The sequence below is a fragment of the Microcaecilia unicolor genome, chromosome 13 (assembly GCF_901765095.1).
Source record: "Microcaecilia unicolor chromosome 13, aMicUni1.1, whole genome shotgun sequence".
NCBI classification, from domain to species: Eukaryota; Metazoa; Chordata; class Amphibia; order Gymnophiona; family Siphonopidae; genus Microcaecilia; species Microcaecilia unicolor.
The window spans coordinates 100,542,231-100,567,955 of NC_044043.1; the positions used below are offsets into that span (position 1 = coordinate 100,542,231).

At 51.2% G+C, this 25,725-nt stretch overlaps 1 protein-coding gene across 2 annotated transcripts; it reads right to left on the bottom strand.

The window, feature by feature from the left end:
- Positions 1-1,311: 1,311 nt before the first annotated feature.
- Positions 1,312-25,042, bottom strand: CPLANE2 (ciliogenesis and planar polarity effector 2). Of its 2 annotated transcripts, none has more exons than XM_030185887.1 (6): positions 24,990-25,042; positions 11,433-11,577; positions 10,794-10,946; positions 6,950-7,074; positions 4,338-4,474; positions 1,312-2,480 (listed from the first exon to the last, which is right to left on the bottom strand). In XM_030185887.1, exons 2-6 carry the CDS (start codon positions 11,542-11,544, stop codon positions 2,240-2,242), a joined length of 768 nt encoding a protein of 255 aa, XP_030041747.1. In that variant the 5' UTR covers positions 11,545-11,577; positions 24,990-25,042; the 3' UTR covers positions 1,312-2,239. The 2 variants fall into 2 exon arrangements, with proteins under 2 accessions (XP_030041747.1, XP_030041749.1); XM_030185889.1 differs by lacking the exon at positions 24,990-25,042 and adding an exon at positions 24,890-24,918.
- Between the last annotated feature and the right edge of the window lie 683 nt (positions 25,043-25,725).

A 25,725-nucleotide genomic window follows, 5' to 3' on the forward strand; every position in this document is an offset into this window, starting at 1 on the left:
AAACAACCCCCTATATCACCTACATATTAAAAAAGACTGTTAAAAATAATTAAAATTTTTAAAAGTGTAAATAAATAAATAAATAAAACAGAGAGGGTCCAAACCTATGACATCACTAGACTTGCTCCAGGCAAGCAATAGAAAAAGGTATCATCACTGCACCTATATTTTAAATACCATCATTAATGTGCCACATCACTAACAAATGTCTCTTATCATCAACATGTTGACATGCATAATCTGAACATAATCGTCCACAGGTGTTAAGAGGGTGGACTAAACCAAAAACCTGATCAGTGAATTTAGAATAAGACTCAAGTAAACCTTGTCATGACATCGGAAGTAGATAAATGTGCCATAGTACGTATTACTTAACTTGCAAGGGAAACCCACAGAGTCAACCAGAAAAAAATGCCAAATAATCCAATTATAGTAAAAGCACTAATTATCTTAGAAGTAAAATATACACTTATGTAGCACCCAGATTGTAGAAGGAAACTGCATCAGTAAAGAATGTCAAAATATGATCAATATATTGGAAAACACATTATCATAAAATATCTACTCTACTAACGTGCAAACCAAGGGCCCTGTTTACTAAGACCTATGGGTGTCTCTAGTGCTAGGGTGCGTAAAAATGTTAGCGCGCCTACAGCGTGGCTTAGTAAACAGGGCGCTTAGTGAGTGAAGTAGCTATTCCTGCGATATACTAAAAAGAAAGTTGACGTGAGGGTTCCAACATATTCATAAATATTCTTGGATATTCAAAAATGAAAACTTACATGTGAACACTAACAACCCCAAAAAACGGAATATCCCATAACGGAGAAATAATATATTTGTACAATATAAAAGCTGTATATAAACATTTGCAATCACATGTGCTACAATACTGAAGGTACAAGAAAGATCCATCAACTGTACCCGTACGAGTGCATAAGAATGTAAGGGGGTCTTTTACAAAGGAATACTAGAGGTTTTATGTTTAAACAATTTTTATTAAACATCAATAAAATAATACAACCATAATCTTGTACAAATTGTTAATTTTTGTTTCCCAATACAATACCCCCCCTTCCCAACATACTTATGTTTCATCAGTTTTATGAAAAACGGTATACACTTTTATCAATAGTATATACTGTAATAAATACAGCCAATCATTAAGTCCCATCATATTCAAACAACAACCAGTTTGAACCTTCTACTTTCAACTTACTTTGTTAGATCCTTTATCCAACCCCCCCTCCCAAATCCCTCCACACCTAACCACCCCCCTCCCCATACCCTCCTAATCTCACCCTCCCTCTCCCTTCCCATGGAAAACTCACAATCATCCTAAAGGAAGTATCTTAACCCTTAGCTGGAATACTAGAGGTTTTAGTGCACGATAATGATCGGCATTCGCTAAATACTAGAGACGCCCATAGAAATACATGGGCATCTCTTAACAGTTAGTGCGTGCTTATTTTAAGCACACGCTAAAAACGCTAGCGTGCCTTTGCAAAAGGTCCCCTAAATTAAGATATAATATTAGTGGAACACCCCAAACTGTATATGACCTTATTAAACTAATTTAAATGATGATATATACATTTGCCCTAGTGCTCAAAGACCAATAAGTGCAACTAGAACCATAAAAAATAATCTTACACCTCCAGATGTATAAAAACACTTCTTGTCAAAAGCTCCAACTTTTGTTTTATTTGTCCTTTGACTTTTTGTGGAAGACTTTTGGTTTGGTTTTGTTTTTTTAGTTTCTTCACATTACCAGTATCTGGAGACAAATGGGGAATCCTCAGGTGCTGCTGAGTCCAGTATTCAGGCACCAGCCCCAGAGCAAAAAGCAGAATGAAGTAGTGGGAAGAGGGAAAGGGTTTTGGAGGGGAAGGAGTGCTGGGATGGAGGAGCGGAAGTGTGTCTCTCTATGTATTTAACCATGGGGAGGGAGATAGAGGGCATATTTCACCATCAACCCCCACCCTCAACCCAGAACACCACCTCCCCACTAATCTAATCTTGGGTTGCGCAGTACACAGGGCTCCATCCACTGCTTCCTTCTTTCAGCAAATCCCTTGGTCCGTAGAGCTGGCTCTTCAGAATAATTGTGGGGCTCACTAAACCAACCCAAATTAGACCCTTCCTTCTTTCAGCTCTGCCCACAGTGGCACTTGAAACTGTCCTGCGACCCTGCTGCCCAGTGAGGAAGTCTGTGTTCTCAACGGAGAAACTTTCAATGTCAGCAGATCTGGACTGCAGGAACGAGACCTGCTGCTACCTGGTCATGGTGCCAGAGGTGCTCTGCCAATCTGTTCAGTACATGTGCCACATCAGTCAATCCCGCTCTGCCATCCAGGGTCCGCCCATCGGCAAGTCGAAGCCCGTTCACGCTCTTCATCCGTAGCACCGGCAGCTGCCAGGTGCGCTGGAACTCTGCCACATCCTGCTCCATCACATCAGTGTGCATATACTGATCAAATCTGAGGGTACCTAATAAAGGAAAATGTCAAAAGATCTCACATCTGTTCTAGTAAAAGAGAAGATGGTTAATGAATGAATCCCTCTTGCAGCAGGAACTGAGAGGTGTGACATGTTTTCTGCAAGCGAATAGTAGCAATACAATACTGGAATTCAAAAAGTGTCTGATAAGAATAGTTGATTGGACAGTAATATCCATGAAGCATCTGTGGTATGACTGGGGTAACCAGCATAAAGGGACCATGGTTAAAACCTTGTTTCAGTCAGCACAAGAGGCCAGAGACTGGACAACAGTCTCACTCGTTTTGGTAGCTGTGGAGATTACTCCTCATGAGCCAACGCTCAAAACGTAACGCCGGTGCTAGAGCCAATTAGCACTGGACTAGCGCCGGCATTAATGAGTACAGAATCCTCAGAGGGCTCTAAAGCGGGAGACAACGGGGCTGATATTCAGACCGCGGGAGGCCACCTGGCTAACTCCTGCAGTCGTTGGCGAGTCTAGATATTCAATGCCAGGCCATTTCCAAAGACCAACATTGAATATCTGGTTTATTTTTGGCCAGTTTAAACTTAACCGGCCAATACTCAGCGCTGGACGGTTAAGTTTATAGCGGCCAAAGATAGGCCTGCTCTATCGGCGGCCTGATTTGGTTGCCAAACTTAGCCAACAGACGGTTTTATCGTGCAATATGATCAGTTAGCCATTAAACGCTGACTGGGAATATTTAAGAGAACCAGCTATCTCCCGCTGAATATTTGTGGATAACCAGTTAAGTGCAACTTAACTGGCCAGGAACCATTCCTGGCTGCTTAAATACCACTAAATATCGGGGTGGGGGGGGGGGACTGTGAGCGCCAAATATTAGTGCAAATAGCATGCAAATGTAGTCAAACAGATGTTAGGTAATTTCCTATTCCTTCCCAATGCTCAGAGAACAGCACACAAAACAAAGCTGCCCTTACAGCTGAAAATCTAACACCGGCCCAGAGCAAGCATTAGAGTATTTTAAGAGAGGATTTCTCACAATTCCCTCTTTAAAAGCTGTTGGTTTTATTTAATTTGGAAGCAGAAGAAAGCCCTTGCAAGCCCCTGATAGTGAGAGACGAACTTGTGCGAGTCAGAGCAAACCCGAAAATGAAAGTACACATTGGCACCTGTATCCTGCACTTAAATATAAGGCTTCCCTGTAAAAAAAAAAAAAAAAAAAAAAAATTTGAAAAGCTTATATTTAAAGGCACAGAAAACAGGCACGAATGTGTGATTCACTTTCAGGTTTGCCTGGTGCATGCGCATAACAACTGAGCTTATCATGAAACTCTTCTGCGCATGCGTCAATTAGCCACCCCGCCCTTGCTGTTGCATTTACAGCATGCATATAATTTGAATACCATTTCCTTTGAACACTGGTGACCTAGTTTTCTACATGGCTTCTGCACTGTTGACTATATCGCAGGAGTTCTGAGCATCGGCCCATCAGTTTCGTAGTAAAACACTGGAAAGGCCTGAATACTGGAAGCGGAGAAAGCCCAAAATGGCCTAGCAGGAAAGGTCATGGAGAAGAGCGCACTGAGTAATTGGCAATTGAAAGCTTTAGATGTTAGACAATGTGTCCAGTGTAAGGTTTCCAGTTTTGCTACCTTTTGGGAAGAGATTTGTGAGGATTTCAGAGGTACAAAGCGTCTCATTTGAGCTACAAAGTTCTGCTCCGGGAGACTGGTGTAGCTTAAAATAAAAAGACGCAATCTATGGGGCCATGACATATACCACAAAATGCAGAACTCATTTCCTTTCTTCTTCAGGGGGCAAAACCCTAACATTCTCAAGTGCGAGGGGAATGATGGAACCGTGAAAAGGATACTTGGAGCCAACCACAATTCTGGCAAGCTTTTCAGAGCCATCCAAGACACGAGAGATCTGATTGGGTAAATCATCAAAGGACGTTCGGTCGGTGAAAGAGAAAAGGAAGAGAACGGCATCCGCCTTCTCCTTACAGGCCTAGAGGACAGGAGGAGAAACCGATTAGACAATTTTCTACTCCAGTCTTACCCCTTACAGTAAGAAGAACACATGTCCAAAAGCCTACACACGGGAGCAGCAGGATAGAAGCAGAAAGGCCAGGAATCAAATCCTGCATCTCCCAACAACACTCCGTATGAACTTGCCCAAGTCATTTCACTTCATCATCTCACGTACAAACTCAGGCCCTCATTTACTAACATGCATTACTGCACTTTAAACACGTTACTGTCAGCAGGGCCCATTTATTAATTACATGTTAAAACAGCAATGCACATTAATGCAAGTTAGTAAATCTAACCTTTAGACTGGAAACCCTCTGGGACAGGAAACTACCAACTGTACCTCAAAATAATTCTCGGGTTTTGAAAGGTGAACAAATCTAAATTTCAAAAATAAAGATATTCCTGTATGACACTAACAATCTTTTAAAAAAGTAGGCAGGTCTGGCATAGCAGAGGGTCCTGCAGGGCAGAGGTGAAGGGCACCAGCAGAGCAGGCTGTGTCAGTTTCAGTGCTGGTATAGCAGGGGTTCTACTACTACTACTACTATTTAGCATTTCTATAGCGCTACAAGGCATACGCAGCGCTGTACAAACATAGAAGAAAGACAGTCCCTGCTCAAAGAGCTTACAATCTAATAGTTAGCTGAACTTATGTCCGTCTATGAAAAATAACCAACAACTAAATTCTTCTAAAATTAATCAAAAGACCCCCAAATTAAAGTCCAGCAGTTAGAAGTCAAAGAGGCAAGCAGCACATGACTGTAAAGCTGGTCTCCTGAAATTAAGAGTAGTGAAATGCACCACCCCTCAAGCCCCTGCCTCTTAAACAGAATCCTATTTTGACTTTTGCAGTAATTAGGGAAATCTCTGTAAGACTCCAAGCAGCAGCTCCTCCTCACTGCAAGCTTGAAATCTGAACAGGACCAGGAGGTCTAAATTCCTTTTAGAAAAGCAGAGTGGCAGAGTTCCCATCTGAGCCACAAGGCAGGCACCTTCCACCATCAGCTCATCCTCCGACACTAGTGCACCCAATAGGCATCCCAGCCTCTGCATTTCACCAGTCCCAGTAGAGGAACCAAGGGCAGGAATTACTAAAGGACACTACTGCAAATTATTAGCAAATAGGTCCCCGAACCTGTGGGAAATAATGTCTGCTAATACAGTAGCTCAGGTTATAAATCCAGCCTGGAGGAGGGTGGCACATATCTCTGGAAGCTTCTTTACCTGGGACACTTGCTTGGTTGGTTTTAAGAAAACAAATGCGAGATTGCGATCACAGTTCCTATTAACTGCAGCTTAAACTGATGTCAGTGCCGGGCAAAATGGTAGAGACGATTATAAGGAACAAAATTACAGGGGATTTTGCCAGGCACTTGTGACCTAGATTGGCCACTGTTAGAAACAGGATACTGGGCTTGATAGACCTTCTGTCTGTCCCAGTATGGCAATGCTTATGTTCTCATCCCTCCCCCTGCACCAAGTAGAACTTGCAGCCCTCTAAGTGGTTCTGATTCAAACTTTAGCCGGCTGCTCCCCCCAAGCTCAGAGTCTTACCCCAGATGAGGAAGAGTCACAGGACTGATGCTCTGTCCCACGCTCTCCAGTAAGCCTCTCTCTTTTTTTTTTTTTTAAGGTTGTTATGCTGGAAAAGGAGAGGTGAAGGGAGGGAAGAAGTAAATTCACGGGATACCACAGATGGGGATCTGAAGACCTCCAGATATGACTCTGCAGACTCAATTCACCTGTAAAGCTCAACAGGGGTGGAGCGAAGCACTTAGAACCAAAGGCTGAAAAGTGTGTCCATCCACCTGCTGGAGATAGAGAACAGAAAACTGAGCTCAGATATCTCTCTTGACATCAAGTCCAGCTCCTCAGGATTTTTTCTATCTCCACCTGCTGGTTGATGGACACAACTATCCAACAGGCTCTGGAATTAGTGGGAAGCTACGTAATGTAAAACTTGTATTGCTAAAATCTGTACTTCACAAAATGTTTGGCCAGCATCCAAGCCACTAAGGCCTTTCCCTTTCTGGGTTAGATTTACCCACATTCCTGCTAAATGTCATTAACATGTTATTAGTAAATAGATTCCACTGCATAAGCGGTGGGTCCTGCGGTAACTAATGCCCATTATTGCATTCTAATGCAACAGCACACATTAGGAAATCCAGCCTTGATTTTAAAAATCTGCACTGGACTGTCTCTGTGGCGCCAGAGAAGGAATCCATGTTCAGATTTGACCAGGCCTCAGCATGCTACAGAGGTGCATTCAGGCCTGAAGACAAGGACGGCTGGCTGTCACTTCTATTAACCAATGAGCAGAGCTGAGGGTGCACTACTCAGAGTGGCAGAGGTCCCGGGGGCGCCTGGGTATGTCATCTATATAGGGACTGGTGAGGAGAGAAAATTGGGAGGGGAGAGGAAAGAACCACCACACTTTTAACTTAACAGGAAGGATGTGATCAAACTTCTTCACAGTGGCTTCTCCGCAGTCCCAGAACTGGAACTTGAACATAAGCACTCGGGCGCTGCTCTTCAGCTTCACCGGCCAGTAGACTGTCGCTGTCTGGATTCCTGAAATGAGAATGGATCAAGTTTTCCCCTCTGCATCACAGAACATACATCAGCTTAAAGCTCACAAAAAAAAACAGAACTGCTCCATGCTGGATGTGCATTATTAAATATTTCAGCATGTTCATAGTGTCTGAAACAGTGATGTTTTCCATGCAAGACCCAGCTAAGAGATCAGCACTTCTCATGCTTTTCCCAATAAGTACCTGCTAGACAAGATGAAAAAATCATGGGAGCCACCAGGGAAAACCCATTTCTAAACTCCCAACAGGAAGTGTTTGTGCGCCAGTGTGACTGGAATTATGTGGCCTATTTAGAAATCCATCAAACTATATCGGCACATTTCAGGAAAAAAAGAAACCTGCACTTTTTCTCTTTGAAAATCAGCAACTGTAAAATACACCTGCTCAAAGGCAGCCCTGCCCCACACAGGTTGTATACATGCACACGGTGAAGGAGAGCAAGTGGGATGTGGTAGTGAACCCACATCTCCCCCCCCCCCCCCAGCAGTACCTACATTAGAACTGGCTCCTTCATCATCTTTATGCCTGCCTTTTAAACCTCTCCCAGTAAAATGTTAAGAGCTCTCTGAACGCTAATACTAGACAGACGACATTCCTGCACCTACTGCACACATAAAACGTTAAAAATACTAGCGTGTAGATGGTCACGTGATGTGATGGGAGACAGCAGTAGCTGAAAAGTGAGGCTCCTCCATGCCCTGACTTCTCTCGCTATTAATCTGCTGTATTTTCAAATCCATCTTGTCATTTTCAGGACACAGACCATAAAAGTTTTGTTTGAAGAGGTAAGTTTTCAGCACCTACCCTTCCGAAAGCTGCTGAAAACTTACCTCTTCAAACAAACCTATCCAAATGACCCAAATTAATTCACGAACCCAACCCAACCCACACCACTAACACTACCCTCACCTCTATCCCTCCCCCCACATCTCTTCCTCTTATCCTACTCCATACAGTTGTGTTATCTCTGTGATACTGTACCATACATTGTAAGCCGCACTCAACCTGCTATCGAGTGGGAAAGAGTGGGGTATAAATACTACAAATAAATAAAAGTCTTTCCAGCAATTTCTTCACGTTCCAAATTACTGAGGTTTCTGTCAAAGCTCTCTACAGCCCATCCTAAGCTGGATTGCTACATGCAGGACTCAGACCGTACAAGTCAGCCTAGTACTGGCCTTAGTTAATATAGCCAGAGTTGTCCTCTAAGCAACACTTGACATGCAAACTCATAAGCAAACCTTTAAGCTTTGTTTTTTTATACCATTCATTTTCTAACTAGAGATCCCTTATGTTAATGCCAAGCCACCTTGAATTCTGCCACAGTTGTCTTCTCTACCACCTCCCTCAGGAGGGCATTCCAGGCATCGACCACCCTTCTCCGTGAAAAAGAATTTTCTGACATTTCTCCTAAGTCTACCACCACGCAAACTCAAATCATATCCTCTAGTTAATACCGTTTTCCCTTCTCTGGAAAATATTTATTTCTATATTAATAACTTTCAAGGGTTGTGGGTCAGGCGTATTTTCCTCAACAACAGGTGTTTTACACAGGTTGTGTGCCTACCCCCCTCCCCGCCCCCCCGTGTCCCAATTGTCAAGCCTGCACTTCTTCTTTGATCCATGGGCTATGGTAGTGTCCTCATATTAAAGCATTCGGGTATCCTTAGTTCGGTATATCCAATCTCTGCTTGATCACCCCCTTCTGTTTTCATTTGAAGGGTTAGTTCTCTCTCATGTAACCTCATTAGGGGCCCAGGGTCCGGGGGGGGGATTCACTATTCTTGCAGAAGGCGTAGATTTTGGGAAACAAATGTATACTCAATCATTGGCTGAGTGATCACTCACCAAGTTTCTGGTACTGGCGTAATAAGCTGCATGAATTAATGGTGTGGGAATCTTACAGAGCGTGGTGTCATCTTAAGAGACAAAAGTTGTATCTGCTCATTTGGGAGCCTTATCTAAACACAATTTCCCATAAGGCTTAAAGTCATGTATTGAATTGCTTTCACAATGCAGGTGGCAGCCAGTGATCTATACACACTCTAGTGGGGTGGCTGGTCCATTTTAGGCGGCGTTGCTTGGGTGTGTTCTATAAGAGTACAAGTCCCTAGCCAACGGCTCAGCCAACCCCTTCTTGCTTGGGAGGTTCTGGATTTGAGTGGGGGAGTTAGGGAAGGGAGAGACCATGTCCTCCTCCTGTGTCCTTACTCCCCATTTGTGCTTTCTTTACGGTATTATTTAGTAGAGCTCTCAGGTGGGTAGCTGTTCTGTTTTTGAACATGTATAGTCCTTTCTTTTCAACAGTAGGGGGAGGGCTTGGGGAGAGGGGGGGAATTAAAATTGGTTTGATGACAAACGTTTTCATACTGAATTTCCTCTATTTGTAAGGATGTTGAAGTTTCTGTACCATTGCGCTGTTGAAAGTGTATTTTACTGCATTGTCATCAATAAAACTGTTGAATCATAAAATACAAGCGTGTATATGCCAGTCTGCCACCTCAGCGCTATTCTGTAAATACGCAACTATCTTATGTAGTGTGTATTTGCAAGGGGGTGTTGCACAGGGCAAAGTATGGGCAGGACACAGGCAGGGCTCCCACTTATGCAGGTTACTTACAGAAAACTTAAGATAGACACATCCCTGCCGCATTCAGATTCTCCCCTTCCCGAGCAGCTCATTTGCATTCCTATTCCTTGATGCATGCCCTTCCCTTACCAATTCGCTAAGGGAATCGGTAAGGGAAGGGCTCTAACGTTTTTTTAGTGCATCTGGCTCTAAGTTTACTTTATTCAAGGCCCAACACCTTAAAGCTTCCAAACGTGGAGTGGAGGAGTGGCCTAATGCTTAGAGCACTAGTCCTGCAATCCAGAGGTTGCCGGTTCAAATCCCACTGCTGCTCTTTGTGATCTTGGGCAAGTCACTTAACCCTCCATTGCCTCAGATACAAACTTAGATTGTGAGCCCTCCTGGGACAGAGAAATACCCAGAGTACCTGAATGTAACTCACCTTGAGCTGCTACTGAAAAAGGTGTGAGCAAAATATAAATAAAAATAAAACAGGTAGAAAAAGTGACGGTCAAAGCCAGAAGGATGCTTGGGTGCATAAAAAGAGGGATGACCAGCAGGAAAAAGGAGGTGATAGTGCAATGGTTTAAGTCTCTGGTGAGGTCCCATTTAGTTCTGAAGACCGCACCTACGAAAAAATATAAACAGGATGGACTCGGTCCAGAGGGCGGCTACAAAATTAGTAAGCAGTCTTGAACACAAAAAATATAGGGACAGGTTTATGAACGTCAACATGTATATGCTGGGAGAGAGAAGACATTGAAATATCTCAAGGGCTTTTATGTACAGTAAGTGAGCCTTTTTCAACTGAAGGAGAGCTCTGGAACACAGGGGCATACGATGAAGTTAATAGGGAATCGGTTTAGGAGTAATCTAAGAAAGTATTATTTCACGGAAAGGGTGGTGGAGGCTGTGGAGTCGAGGACTGTGTCAAAATTTAAAAAGGCATAGGATAAGCATGTGGGATCGCTTAGGAAAAGGAAGAATTAAGGGTTAAAGAGGATGTGCAGACTGGATGGGCCATTTGGCCTTTATCTACCTTCATGTTTCTATGTTTACAGATTTTTCTTTCCGAGTGATAAGATCTACTCTCTTACACACACCCACAAGCTCTCTCTCATTGTCATCACCTGTAGTTTCATGATGTACACTGGGGACCTCCAGCCCAACTAGCTTTGCCACCATGGCAGTCTTCCCTACTCCGCTTTTTCCAGACACAAAGATCTTATAGCTGACAGTATCAGCGGCCACCTGGGGAGGGAGCACAGGCCTCTCAATCAGTCCTGCAAAGAAGAAAGCAGCAGATGACACTTTTACAAAACACCCAAAGCAATTCCCAGACATCAGCTATCACAGCCAGGTATAAAATGAGAAATACTACCACCCAGGGCATATGTAAGCCAGTGAGGATGCACGATATTTCTCCCCAGGATACAAATCCACCTGTGTCCCTGTCCCTTCATGATCCAGCACAGTGAGAACAATGTGCCTCACAGCTCTCATCTGCACTGTAAAATCTCAATTAAGAACAGTTAAACACATAACTGCACAGGCTCGCACGCCCACCACCTGTTGGAGACTGAGAAATACTACTTCCTAGAAGGGACAGCATAACTATCTTAAGGTTTCACCTGCTGGTAAGAATAGATCTGGAGGGACGTTGAGGACGAGAGAGTTTGCAGACATGACCCCTTTGAAAATGATCCCACAGAAAAATACTCACGTTACGTCCCTCTCTTTTTCATTTCTAAAGTTTTCAAAGCACTTACCAAAGAGTTTCCTTTCATTCTTGCGCAGAATGCTGCCCAGATATTCCTTGCCCTGAGCATACTGGTGCCAATCACTAACGATCAAAGATCCTGGGGTAGGGGAGAGGGTCATATCTGCAGTGTTTCACCCCTCTACAAATCAGACCTGTGGCACAGAGATATCAAGTCACACGCATTCCACTGCCCTCACACACTCCCCATGAGCCCCTTCTTCACACACATTCCACTGCCCACACACTCTGCCCCACCAAACTCTCTCTCCACACGCATTCCACTGCCCTCACATTCTCCCCCCTCTTCACATGCATTCCACTGCCCTCACACACTCCCCCACCGAGCCACCTCCACACGCATTCCACTGCCCTCACATTCTCCCCCGAGACCCCTCTTCACGTGCATTCCACTGCCCTCACACACTCCCCCACCGAGCCACCTCTCCACACGCATTCCACTGCCCTCACATTCTCTCCTGAGACTCCTCTTCACGTGCATTCCACTGCCCTCACACACTCCCCCACCGAGCCACCTCTCCACACACATTCACCTGCCCTTACACTCTGCCCCACCAAACTCATAAGTACATAAGTAATGCCATACTGGGAAAAGACCAAGGGTTCATCGACCCAGCATCCTGTCCACGACAGCGGCCAATCCAGGCCAAGGGCACCTGGCAAGCTTCCCAAACGCATTCCACTGCCCTCACACACTCCCCCACGAGCCCCCTCCTCACACGCATTCCACTGTCCTCACACACTCCCCCATGAGCCCCCTCCTCACACGCATTCCACTGCACTCACACTCTCACCCAAGACCCCTCCTCACACGCATTCCACTGCCCTCACACACTCCCCCACGAGCCTCCTCCTCACATGCATTCCACTGCCCTCACCCACTCCACCACGAGCCCCCTCTTTACACGCATTCCACTGCCCTCACATTCTCCCCCCTCTTCACACTCATTCCACTGCCCTCACACACTCCCCCATGAGCCCCCTCCTCACAGGCATTCCACTGCCCTCACACACTCCCCCATGAGCCCCTTCTTCACACGCATTCCACTGCCCTCACACACTCCCCCACCAAACCCCCTCTTCACACACAGCCCTCACATTCTCCCCCCTCTTCACACGCATTCCACTGCCCTCACACACTCTCCCATGAGCCCCCTCCTCACAGGCATTCCACTGCCCTCACACACTCCCCCATGAGCCCCTTCTTCACACGCATTCCACTGCCCTCACACACTCCCCCACCAAACCCCCTCTTCACACACATTCCACTGCCCTCACATTCTCCCCCCTCTTCACACGCATTCCACTGCCCTCACACACTCCCCCACGAACCCCCTTCTTCACATGCATTCCACTGCCCTCACATTCTCTCCCGAGACTCCTCTTCACACGCATTCCACTGCCCTCACACACTCCCCCACGAACCCCCTTCTTCACACACATTCCACTGCCCTCACAATCTCCCCACTCTTCACATGCATTCCACTGCCCTCACACACTCCCCCACCGAGCCACCTCCACACGCATTCCACTGCCCTCACACACTCCCCCACGAACCCCCTTCTTCACACGCATTCCACTGCCCTCACACACTCCCCCACGAACCCCCTTCTTCACACGCATTCCACTGCCCTCACATTCTCCCCCCTCTTCACACGCATTCCACTGCCCTCACACACTCCTCCACGAACCCCCTTCTTCACACGCATTCCACTGCCCTCACATTCTCCCCCCTCTTCACACGCATTCCACAGCCCTCACACACTCCCCCACGAACCCCCTTCTTCACACGCATTCCACTGCCCTCACATTCTCCCCCCTCTTCACATGCATTCCACAGCTCTCACACAATCCCCCACGAACCCCCTTCTTCACACGCATTCCACTGCCCTCACACACTCCCCCACGAACCCCCTTCTTCACACGCATTCCACTGCCCTCACACACTCCCCCACGAACCCCCTTCTTCACACGCATTCCACTGCCCTCACATTCTCCCCCCTCTTCACACGCATTCCACTGCCCTCACACACTCCTCCACGAACACCCTTCTTCACACGCATTCCACTGCCCTCACATTCTCCCCCCTCTTCACACGCATTCCACAGCCCTCACACACTCCCCCACGAACCCCCTTCTTCACACGCATTCCACTGCCCTCACACACTCCCCCACGAACCCCCTTCTTCACACGCATTCCACTGCCCTCACATTCTCCCCCCCTCTTCACATGCATTCCACAGCTTTCACACACTCCCCCACGAACCCCCTTCTTCACACGCATTCCACTGCCCTCACACACTCCCCCACGAACCCCCTTCTTCACACGCATTCCACTGCCCTCACATTCTCCCCCCTCTTCACATGCATTCCACAGCTCTCACACACTCCCCCACGAACCCCCTTCTTCACACGCATTCCACTGCCCTCACACACTCCCCCACAAACCCCCTTCTTCACACGCATTCCACTGCCCTCACATTCTCCCCCCTCTTCACACGCATTCCACAGCTCTCACACACTCCCCCACGAACCCCCTTCTTCACACGCATTCCACTGCCCTCACACACTCCCCCACGAACCCCCTTCTTCACACGCATTCCACTGCCCTCACACACTCCCCCACGAACCCCCTTCTTCACACGCATTCCACTGCCCTCACATTCTCCCCCCTCTTCACATGCATTCCACAGCTCTCACACACTCCTCCACGAACCCCCTTCTTCACACGCATTCCACTGCCCTCACACACTCCCCCACGAACCCCCTTCTTCACACGCATTCCACTGCCCTCACATTCTCCCCCCTCTTCTCATGCATTCCACAGCTCTCACACACTCCTCCACGAACCCCCTTCTTCACACGCATTCCACTGCCCTCACACACTCCCCCACGAACCCCCTTCTTCACACGCATTCCACTGCCCTCACATTCTCCCCCCTCTTCACATGCATTCCACAGCTCTCACACACTCCCCCACGAACCCCCTTCTTCACACGCATTCCACTGTCCTCACACACTCCCCCACGAACCCCCTTCTTCACACGCATTCCACTGCCCTCACATTCTCCCCCCCTCTTCACATGCATTCCACAGCTCTCACACACTCCCCCACGAACCCCCTTCTTCACACGCATTCCACTGCCCTCACACACTCCCCCACGAACCCCCTTCTTCACACGCATTCCACTGCCCTCACATTCTCCCCCCTCTTCACATGCATTCCACAGCTCTCACACATTCCTCCACGAACCCCCTTCTTCACACGCATTCCACTGCCCTCACACACTCCCCCACGAACCCCCTTCTTCACACGCATTCCACTGCCCTCACATTCTCCCCCCTCTTCACATGCATTCCACAGCTCTCACACACTCCTCCATGAACCCCCTTCTTCACACGCATTCCACTGCCCTCACACACTCCCCCACGAACCCCCTTCTTCACACGCATTCCACTGCCCTCACATTCTCCCCCCCTCTTCACATGCATTCCACAGCTCTCACACACTCCCCCACGAACCCCCTTCTTCACACGCATTCCACTGCCCTCACACACTCCCCCACGAACCCCCTTCTTCACACGCATTCCACTGCCCTCACATTCTCCCCCCTCTTCACATGCATTCCACAGCTCTCACACACTCCCCCACGAACCCCCTTCTTCACACGCATTCCACTGCCCTCACACACTCCCCCACGAACCCCCTTCTTCACACGCATTTCACTGCCCTCACATTCTCCCCCCCTCTTCACATGCATTCCACAGCTTTCACACACTCCCCCACGAACCCCCTTCTTCACACGCATTCCACTGCCCTCACACACTCCCCCACGAACCCCCTTCTTCACACGCATTCCACTGCCCTCACACACTCCCCCACGAACCCCCTTCTTCACACGCATTCCACTGCCCTCACATTCTCCCCCCTCTTCACATGCATTCCACAGCTCTCACACACTCCCCCACGAACCCCCTTCTTCACACGCATTCCACTGCCCTCACACACTCCCCCACGAACCCCCTTCTTCACACGCATTCCACTGCCCTCACATTCTCCCCCCCTCTTCACACGCATTCCACAGCTCTCACACACTCCCCCACGAACCCCCTTCTTCACACGCATTCCACTGCCCTCACACACTCCCCCACGAACCCCCTTCTTCACACGCATTCCACTGCCCTCACACACTCCCCCACGAACCCCCTTCTTCACACGCATTCCACTGCCCTCACACACTCCCCCACGAACCCTCTTCTTCACACGCATTCCACTGCCCTCACATTCTCCCCCCTCTTCACATGCATTCCACAGCTTTCACACACTCCCCCACAAACCCCCCTTCTTCACACGCATTCCACTGCCCTCACACACTCCCCCACGAACCCCCTTCTTCACACGCATTCCACTGCCCTCACACACTCCCCCACGAACCCCCTTCTTCACACGCATTCCACTGCCCTCACATTCTCCCCCCTCTTCACATGCATTCCACAGCTCTCACACACTCCCCCACGAACCCCCTTCTTCACACGCATTCCACTGCCCTCACACACTCCCCCACGAACCCCCTTCTTCACACGCATTCCACTGCCCTCACACACTCCCCCACGAACCCCCTTCTTCACACGCATTCCACTGCCCTCACATTCTCCCCCCTCTTCACATGCATTCCACAGCTCTCACACACTCCCCCACGAACCCCCTTCTTCACACGCATTCCACTGCCCTCACATTCTCCCCCCTCTTCACACGCATTCCACTGCCCTCACACACTCCCCCACGAACCCCCTTCTTCACACGCATTCCACTGCCCTCACATTCTCCCCCCTCTTCACATGCATTCCACTGCCCTCACACACTCCCCCACCAAACCCCCTCTTCACACACATTCCACTGCCCTCACACACTCCCCCACGAACCCCCTTCTTCACACGCATTCCACTGCCCTCACACACTCCCCCACAAACCCCCCTCTTCACATGCATTCCACTGCCCTCACACACTCCCCCACAAACCCCCTTCTTCACACGCATTCCACTGCCCTCACACACTCCCCCACGAACCCCCTTCTTCACACGCATTCCACTGCCCTCACATTCTCCCCCCTCTTCACATGCATTCCACAGCTCTCACACACTCCCCCACGAACCCCCTTCTTCACACGCATTCCACTGCCCTCACATTCTCCCCCCTCTTCACATGCATTCCACTGCCCTCACACACTCCCCCACCAAACCCCCTCTTCACACACATTCCACTGCCCTCACACACTCCCCCACGAACCCCCTTCTTCACACGCATTCCACTGCCCTCACACACTCCCCCACGAACCCCCTTCTTCACACGCATTCCACTGCCCTCACATTCTCCCCCCTCTTCACATGCATTCCACAGCTCTCACACACTCCCCCACGAACCCCCTTCTTCACACGCATTCCACTGCCCTCACATTCTCCCCCCTCTTCACACGCATTCCACTGCCCTCACACACTCCCCCACGAACCCCCTTCTTCACACGCATTCCACTGCCCTCACATTCTCCCCCCTCTTCACATGCATTCCACTGCCCTCACACACTCCCCCACCAAACCCCCTCTTCACACACATTCCACTGCCCTCACACACTCCCCCACGAACCCCCTTCTTCACACGCATTCCCACTGCCCTCACACACTCCCCCACAAAACCCCCCTCTTCACATGCATTCCACTGCCCTCACACACTCCCCCACAAACCCCCTTCTTCACACGCATTCCACTGCCCTCACACACTCCCCCACGAACCCCCTTCTTCACACGCATTCCACTGCCCTCACATTCTCCCCCCTCTTCACATGCATTCCACAGCTCTCACACACTCCCCCACGAACCCCCTTCTTCACACGCATTCCACTGCCCTCACATTCTCCCCCCTCTTCACACGCATTCCACTGCCCTCACACACTCCCCCACGAACCCCCTTCTTCACACGCATTCCACTGCCCTCACATTCTCCCCCCTCTTCACATGCATTCCACTGCCCTCACACACTCCCCCACAAACCCCCCTCTTCACATGCATTCCACTGCCCTCACACACTCCCCCACGAACCCCCTTCTTCACACGCATTCCACTGCCCTCACATTCTCCCCCTTCTTCACACGCATTCCACTGCCCTCACATTCTCCCCCCTCTTCACACGCATTCCACTGCCCTCACACACTCCCCCATGAGCCCCCTCTTCACATGCATTCCACTGCCCTCACACACTCCCCCACGAACCCCCCTCTTCACATGCATTCCACTGCCCTCACACACTCCCCCACGAACCCCCTTCTTCACACGCATTCCACTGCCCTCACATTCTCCCCCTTCTTCACACGCATTCCACTGCCCTCACATTCTCCCCCCTCTTCACATGCATTCCACTGCCCTCACACACTCCCCCACCCAAACCCCCTCTTCACACACATTCCACTGCCCTCACACACTCCCCCATGAGCCCCTCCTCACAGGCATTCCACTGCCCTCACATTCTCCCCCCTCTTCACATGCATTCCACTGCCCTCACACACTCCCCCACCAAACCCCCTCTTCACACACATTCCACTGCCCTCACACACTCCCCCACGAACCCCCTTCTTCACACGCATTCCACTGCCCTCACACACTCCCCCACGAACCCCCTTCTTCACACGCATTCCACTGCCCTCACACACTCCCCCACGAACCCCCTTCTTCACACGCATTCCACTGCCCTCACATTCTCCCCCCTCTTCACATGCATTCCACAGCTCTCACACAATCCCCCACGAACCCCCCTTCTTCACACGCATTCCACTGCCCTCACACACTCCCCCACGAACCCCCTTCTTCACACGCATTCCACTGCCCTCACACACTCCCCCACCAACCCCCTTCTTCACACGCATTCCACTGCCCTCACATTCTCCCCCCTCTTCACATGCATTCCACAGCTCTCACACACTCCCCCACGAACCCCCTTCTTCACACGCATTCCACTGCCCTCACACTCCCCCACGAACCCCCTTCTTCACACGCATTCCACTGCCCTCACATTCTCCCCCCTCTTCACATGCATTCCACAGCTTTCACACACTCCCCCACGAACCCCCTTCTTCACACGCATTCCACTGCCCTCACACACTCCCCCACGAACCCCCTTCTTCACACGCATTCCACTGCCCTCACATTCTCCCCCCTCTTCACATGCATTCCACAGCTCTCACACACTCCCCCACGAACCCCCTTCTTCACACGCATTCCACTGCCCTCACACACTCCCCCACAAACCCCCTTCTTCACACGCATTCCACTGCCCTCACATTCTCCCCCCTCTTCACACGCATTCCACAGCTCTCACACACTCCCCCACGAACCCCCTTCTTCACACGCATTCCACTGCCCTCACACACTCCCCCACGAACCCCCTTCTTCACACGCATTCCACTGCCCTCACACACTCCCCCACGAACCCCCTTCTTCACACGCATTCCACTGCCCTCACATTCTCCCCCCTCTTCACATGCATTCCACAGCTCTCACACACTCCTCCACGAACCCCCTTCTTCACACGCATTCCACTGCCCTCACACACTCCCCCACGAACCCCCTTCTTCACACGCATTCCACTGCCCTCACATTCTCCCCCCTCTTCACATGCATTCCACAGCTCTCACACACTCCTCCACGAACCCCCTTCTTCACACGCATTCCACTGCCCTCACACACTCCCCCACGAACCCCCTTCTTCACACGCATTCCACTGTCCTCACATTCTCCCCCCTCTTCACATGCATTCCACAGCTCTCACACACTCCCCCACGAACCCCCTTCTTCACACGCATTCCACTGCCCTCACACACTCCCCCACGAACCCCCTTCTTCACACGCATTCCACTGCCCTCACATTCTCCCCCCCTCTTCACATGCATTCCACAGCTCTCACACACTCCCCCACGAACCCCCTTCTTCACACGCATTCCACTGCCCTCACACACTCCCCCACGAACCCCCTTCTTCACACGCATTCCACTGCCCTCACATTCTCCCCCCTCTTCACATGCATTCCACAGCTCTCACACACTCCTCCATGAACCCCCTTCTTCACACGCATTCCACTGCCCTCACACACTCCCCCACGAACCCCCTTCTTCACACGCATTCCACTGCCCTCACATTCTCCCCCCCTCTTCACATGCATTCCACAGCTCTCACACACTCCCCCACGAACCCCCTTCTTCACACGCATTCCACTGCCCTCACACACTCCCCCACGAACCCCCTTCTTCACACGCATTCCACTGCCCTCACATTCTCCCCCCTCTTCACATGCATTCCACAGCTCTCACACACTCCCCCACGAACCCCCTTCTTCACACGCATTCCACTGCCCTCACACACTCCCCCACGAACCCCCTTCTTCACACGCATTTCACTGCCCTCACATTCTCCCCCCCTCTTCACATGCATTCCACAGCTTTCACACACTCCCCCACGAACCCCCTTCTTCACACGCATTCCACTGCCCTCACACACTCCCCCACGAACCCCCTTCTTCACACGCATTCCACTGCCCTCACACACTCCCCCACGAACCCCCTTCTTCACACGCATTCCACTGCCCTCACATTCTCCCCCCTCTTCACATGCATTCCACAGCTCTCACACACTCCCCCACGAACCCCCTTCTTCACACGCATTCCACTGCCCTCACACACTCCCCCACGAACCCCCTTCTTCACACGCATTCCACTGCCCTCACATTCTCCCCCCTCTTCACACGCATTCCACAGCTCTCACACACTCCCCCACGAACCCCCTTCTTCACACGCATTCCACTGCCCTCACACACTCCCCCACGAACCCCCTTCTTCACACGCATTCCACTGCCCTCACACACTCCCCCACGAACCCCCTTCTTCACACGCATTCCACTGCCCTCACACACTCCCCCACGAACCCTCTTCTTCACACGCATTCCACTGCCCTCACATTCTCCCCCCTCTTCACATGCATTCCACAGCTTTCACACACTCCCCCACAAACCCCCTTCTTCACACGCATTCCACTGCCCTCACACACTCCCCCACGAACCCCCTTCTTCACACGCATTCCACTGCCCTCACACACTCCCCCACGAACCCCCTTCTTCACACGCATTCCACTGCCCTCACATTCTCCCCCCTCTTCACATGCATTCCACAGCTCTCACACACTCCCCCACGAACCCCCTTCTTCACACGCATTCCACTGCCCTCACACACTCCCCCACGAACCCCCTTCTTCACACGCATTCCACTGCCCTCACACACTCCCCCACGAACCCCCTTCTTCACACGCATTCCACTGCCCTCACATTCTCCCCCCTCTTCACATGCATTCCACAGCTCTCACACACTCCCCCACGAACCCCCTTCTTCACACGCATTCCACTGCCCTCACATTCTCCCCCCTCTTCACACGCATTCCACTGCCCTCACACACTCCCCCACGAACCCCCTTCTTCACACGCATTCCACTGCCCTCACATTCTCCCCCCCTCTTCACATGCATTCCACTGCCCTCACACACTCCCCCACCAAACCCCCTCTTCACACACATTCCACTGCCCTCACACACTCCCCCACGAACCCCCTTCTTCACACGCATTCCACTGCCCTCACACACTCCCCCACAAACCCCCCTCTTCACATGCATTCCACTGCCCTCACACACTCCCCCACAAACCCCCTTCTTCACACGCATTCCACTGCCCTCACACACTCCCCCACGAACCCCCTTCTTCACACGCATTCCACTGCCCTCACATTCTCCCCCCTCTTCACATGCATTCCACAGCTCTCACACACTCCCCCACGAACCCCCTTCTTCACACGCATTCCACTGCCCTCACATTCTCCCCCCTCTTCACACGCATTCCACTGCCCTCACACACTCCCCCACGAACCCCCTTCTTCACACGCATTCCACTGCCCTCACATTCTCCCCCCTCTTCACATGCATTCCACTGCCCTCACACACTCCCCCACAAACCCCCCTCTTCACATGCATTCCACTGCCCTCACACACTCCCCCACGAACCCCCTTCTTCACACGCATTCCACTGCCCTCACATTCTCCCCCTTCTTCACACGCATTCCACTGCCCTCACATTCTCCCCCCTCTTCACACGCATTCCACTGCCCTCACACACTCCCCCATGAGCCCCCTCTTCACATGCATTCCACTGCCCTCACACACTCCCCCACCAAACCCCCTCTTCACACACATTCCACTGCCCTCACACACTCCCCCATGAGCCCCCTCCTCACAGGCATTCCACTGCCCTCACATTCTCCCCCCTCTTCACATGCATTCCACTGCCCTCACACACTCCCCCACCCAAACCCCCTCTTCACACACATTCCACTGCCCTCACACACTCCCCCACGAACCCCCTTCTTCACACGCATTCCACTGCCCTCACACACTCCCCCACGAACCCCCTTCTTCACACGCATTCCACTGCCCTCACACACTCCCCCACGAACCCCCTTCTTCACACGCATTCCACTGCCCTCACATTCTCCCCCCTCTTCACATGCATTCCACAGCTCTCACACAATCCCCCACGAACCCCCTTCTTCACACGCATTCCACTGCCCTCACACACTCCCCCACGAACCCCCTTCTTCACACGCATTCCACTGCCCTCACATTCTCCCCCCTCTTCACATGCATTCCACAGCTCTCACACACTCCCCCACGAACCCCCTTCTTCACACGCATTCCACTGCCCTCACACACTCCCCCACGAACCCCCTTCTTCACACGCATTTCACTGCCCTCACATTCTCCCCCCTCTTCACATGCATTCCACAGCTTTCACACACTCCCCCACGAACCCCCTTCTTCACACGCATTCCACTGCCCTCACACACTCCCCCACGAACCCCCTTCTTCACACGCATTCCACTGCCCTCACACACTCCCCCACGAACCCCCTTCTTCACACGCATTCCACTGCCCTCACATTCTCCCCCTCTTCACATGCATTCCACAGCTCTCACACACTCCCCCACGAACCCCCTTCTTCACACGCATTCCACTGCCCTCACACACTCCCCCACGAACCCCTTCTTCACACGCATTCCACTGCCCTCACATTCTCCCCCCTCTTCACACGCATTCCACAGCTCTCACACACTCCCCCACGAACCCCCTTCTTCACACGCATTCCACTGCCCTCACACACTCCCCCACGAACCCCCTTCTTCACACGCATTCCACTGCCCTCACACACTCCCCCACGAACCCCCTTCTTCACACGCATTCCACTGCCCTCACACACTCCCCCACGAACCCTCTTCTTCACACGCATTCCACTGCCCCTCACATTCTCCCCCCTCTTCACATGCATTCCACAGCTTTCACACACTCCCCCACAAACCCCCTTCTTCACACGCATTCCACTGCCCTCACACACTCCCCCACGAACCCCCTTCTTCACACGCATTCCACTGCCCTCACACACTCCCCCACGAACCCCCTTCTTCACACGCATTCCACTGCCCTCACATTCTCCCCCCTCTTCACATGCATTCCACAGCTCTCACACACTCCCCCACGAACCCCCTTCTTCACACGCATTCCACTGCCCTCACACACTCCCCCACGAACCCCCTTCTTCACACGCATTCCACTGCCCTCACACACTCCCCCACGAACCCCCTTCTTCACACGCATTCCACTGCCCTCACATTCTCCCCCCTCTTCACATGCATTCCACAGCTCTCACACACTCCCCCACGAACCCCCTTCTTCACACGCATTCCACTGCCCTCACATTCTCCCCCCTCTTCACACGCATTCCACTGCCCTCACACACTCCCCCACGAACCCCCTTCTTCACACGCATTCCACTGCCCTCACATTCTCCCCCCTCTTCACATGCATTCCACTGCCCTCACACACTCCCCCACCAAACCCCCTCTTCACACACATTCCACTGCCCTCACACACTCCCCCACGAACCCCCTTCTTCACACGCATTCCACTGCCCTCACACACTCCCCCACAAACCCCCCTCTTCACATGCATTCCACTGCCCTCACACACTCCCCCCACAAACCCCCTTCTTCACACGCATTCCACTGCCCTCACACACTCCCCCACGAACCCCCTTCTTCACACGCATTCCACTGCCCTCACATTCTCCCCCCTCTTCACATGCATTCCACAGCTCTCACACACTCCCCCACGAACCCCCTTCTTCACACGCATTCCACTGCCCTCACATTCTCCCCCCTCTTCACACGCATTCCACTGCCCTCACACACTCCCCCACGAACCCCCTTCTTCACACGCATTCCACTGCCCTCACATTCTCCCCCCTCTTCACATGCATTCCACTGCCCTCACACACTCCCCCACAAACCCCCCTCTTCACATGCATTCCACTGCCCTCACACACTCCCCCACGAACCCCCTTCTTCACACGCATTCCACTGCCCTCACATTCTCCCCCTTCTTCACACGCATTCCACTGCCCTCACATTCTCCCCCCTCTTCCACACGCATTCCACTGCCCTCACACACTCCCCCATGAGCCCCCTCTTCACATGCATTCCACTGCCCTCACACACTCCCCCACCAAACCCCCTCTTCACACACATTCCACTGCCCTCACACACTCCCCCATGAGCCCCCTCCTCACAGGCATTCCACTGCCCTCACATTCTCCCCCCTCTTCACATGCATTCCACTGCCCTCACACACTCCCCCACCAAACCCCCTCTTCACACACATTCCACTGCCCTCACACACTCCCCCACGAACCCCCTTCTTCACACGCATTCCACTGCCCTCACACACTCCCCCACGAACCCCCTTCTTCACACGCATTCCACTGCCCTCACACACTCCCCCACGAACCCCCTTCTTCACACGCATTCCACTGCCCTCACACACTCCCCCATGAGCCCCCTCTTCACATGCATTCCACTGCCCTCACACACTCCCCCACCAAACCCCCTCTTCACACACATTCCACTGCCCTCACACACTCCCCCATGAGCCCCCTCCTCACAGGCATTCCACTGCCCTCACATTCTCCCCCCTCTTCACATGCATTCCACTGCCCTCACACACTCCCCCACCAAACCCCCTCTTCACACACATTCCACTGCCCTCACACACTCCCCCACGAACCCCCTTCTTCACACGCATTCCACTGCCCTCACACACTCCCCCACGAACCCCCTTCTTCACACGCATTCCACTGCCCTCACATTCTCCCCCCTCTTCACATGCATTCCACAGCTCTCACACACTCCCCCACGAACCCCCTTCTTCACACGCATTCCACTGCCCTCACATTCTCCCCCCTCTTCACACGCATTCCACTGCCCTCACACACTCCCCCACGAACCCCCTTCTTCACACGCATTCCACTGCCCTCACACACTCCCCTGCCGAGTCCCCTTGTCCACACGTATTCAGCGACCAAAGCCTCGTCCCATCACCCCCAGTCTATCATTTCTTCCTGGATCTCGTCTCCTACCTGCACCCACCCCCGTCGTCCTCCCGCTCCTTTGACAGAAGCGCCGCGAACAGGAAATGGAGCGGATCCAAGGAAGTTGAAGAAAATAGATGGGATGACCGTGACGTCAGGAAGTTGAAGCCACTTGGGTTAGACTGATTCTTCTTTCCTAGCGCAGCCGTCATCCACGCACACTCAAAACAAAGCAAGCAAACCTATGAGCTGCTGCAGCCTCGTTGTTCTTTATTGTTGGTAGCATTTTTATTTAATCATCACTTATATTTTCAAACATGCTGGCTTGTGCAGCAACACAAAGTATTGGGCTCATTGTTTAGACTACTAATTTGTACTACATTTTAAATCATTGTGTCCTTTGGAGGGACAGGCTATTAGGACTCCCCGTATTCATGCAGAGATGTTTTCACGGAGTAAAGAGCCACCGAAACAGACATCTTATGAGATGAGAATCAGGTACTTAACAATCAGACTTACTATTTCTAACTACAATTTAACATTTTTAACATCTTTCTTTTTTTTCCGTTCCTGTGTCGACATCAAAAGAAAAAGATGGTATGTGGCAACTTGCACTTTTTTGGTTTTGAGGAATGCAGTGGTTTATTATAAACATGCACTTGATTTTTTTTCTAATTACTACTATTTCACACATATGTATTGAACAATGAGATAGGGGCTTCCTTATGTGAATATTTCATCACCGTTTCAATATTGATACCAATTATTACATATTACACTTGCT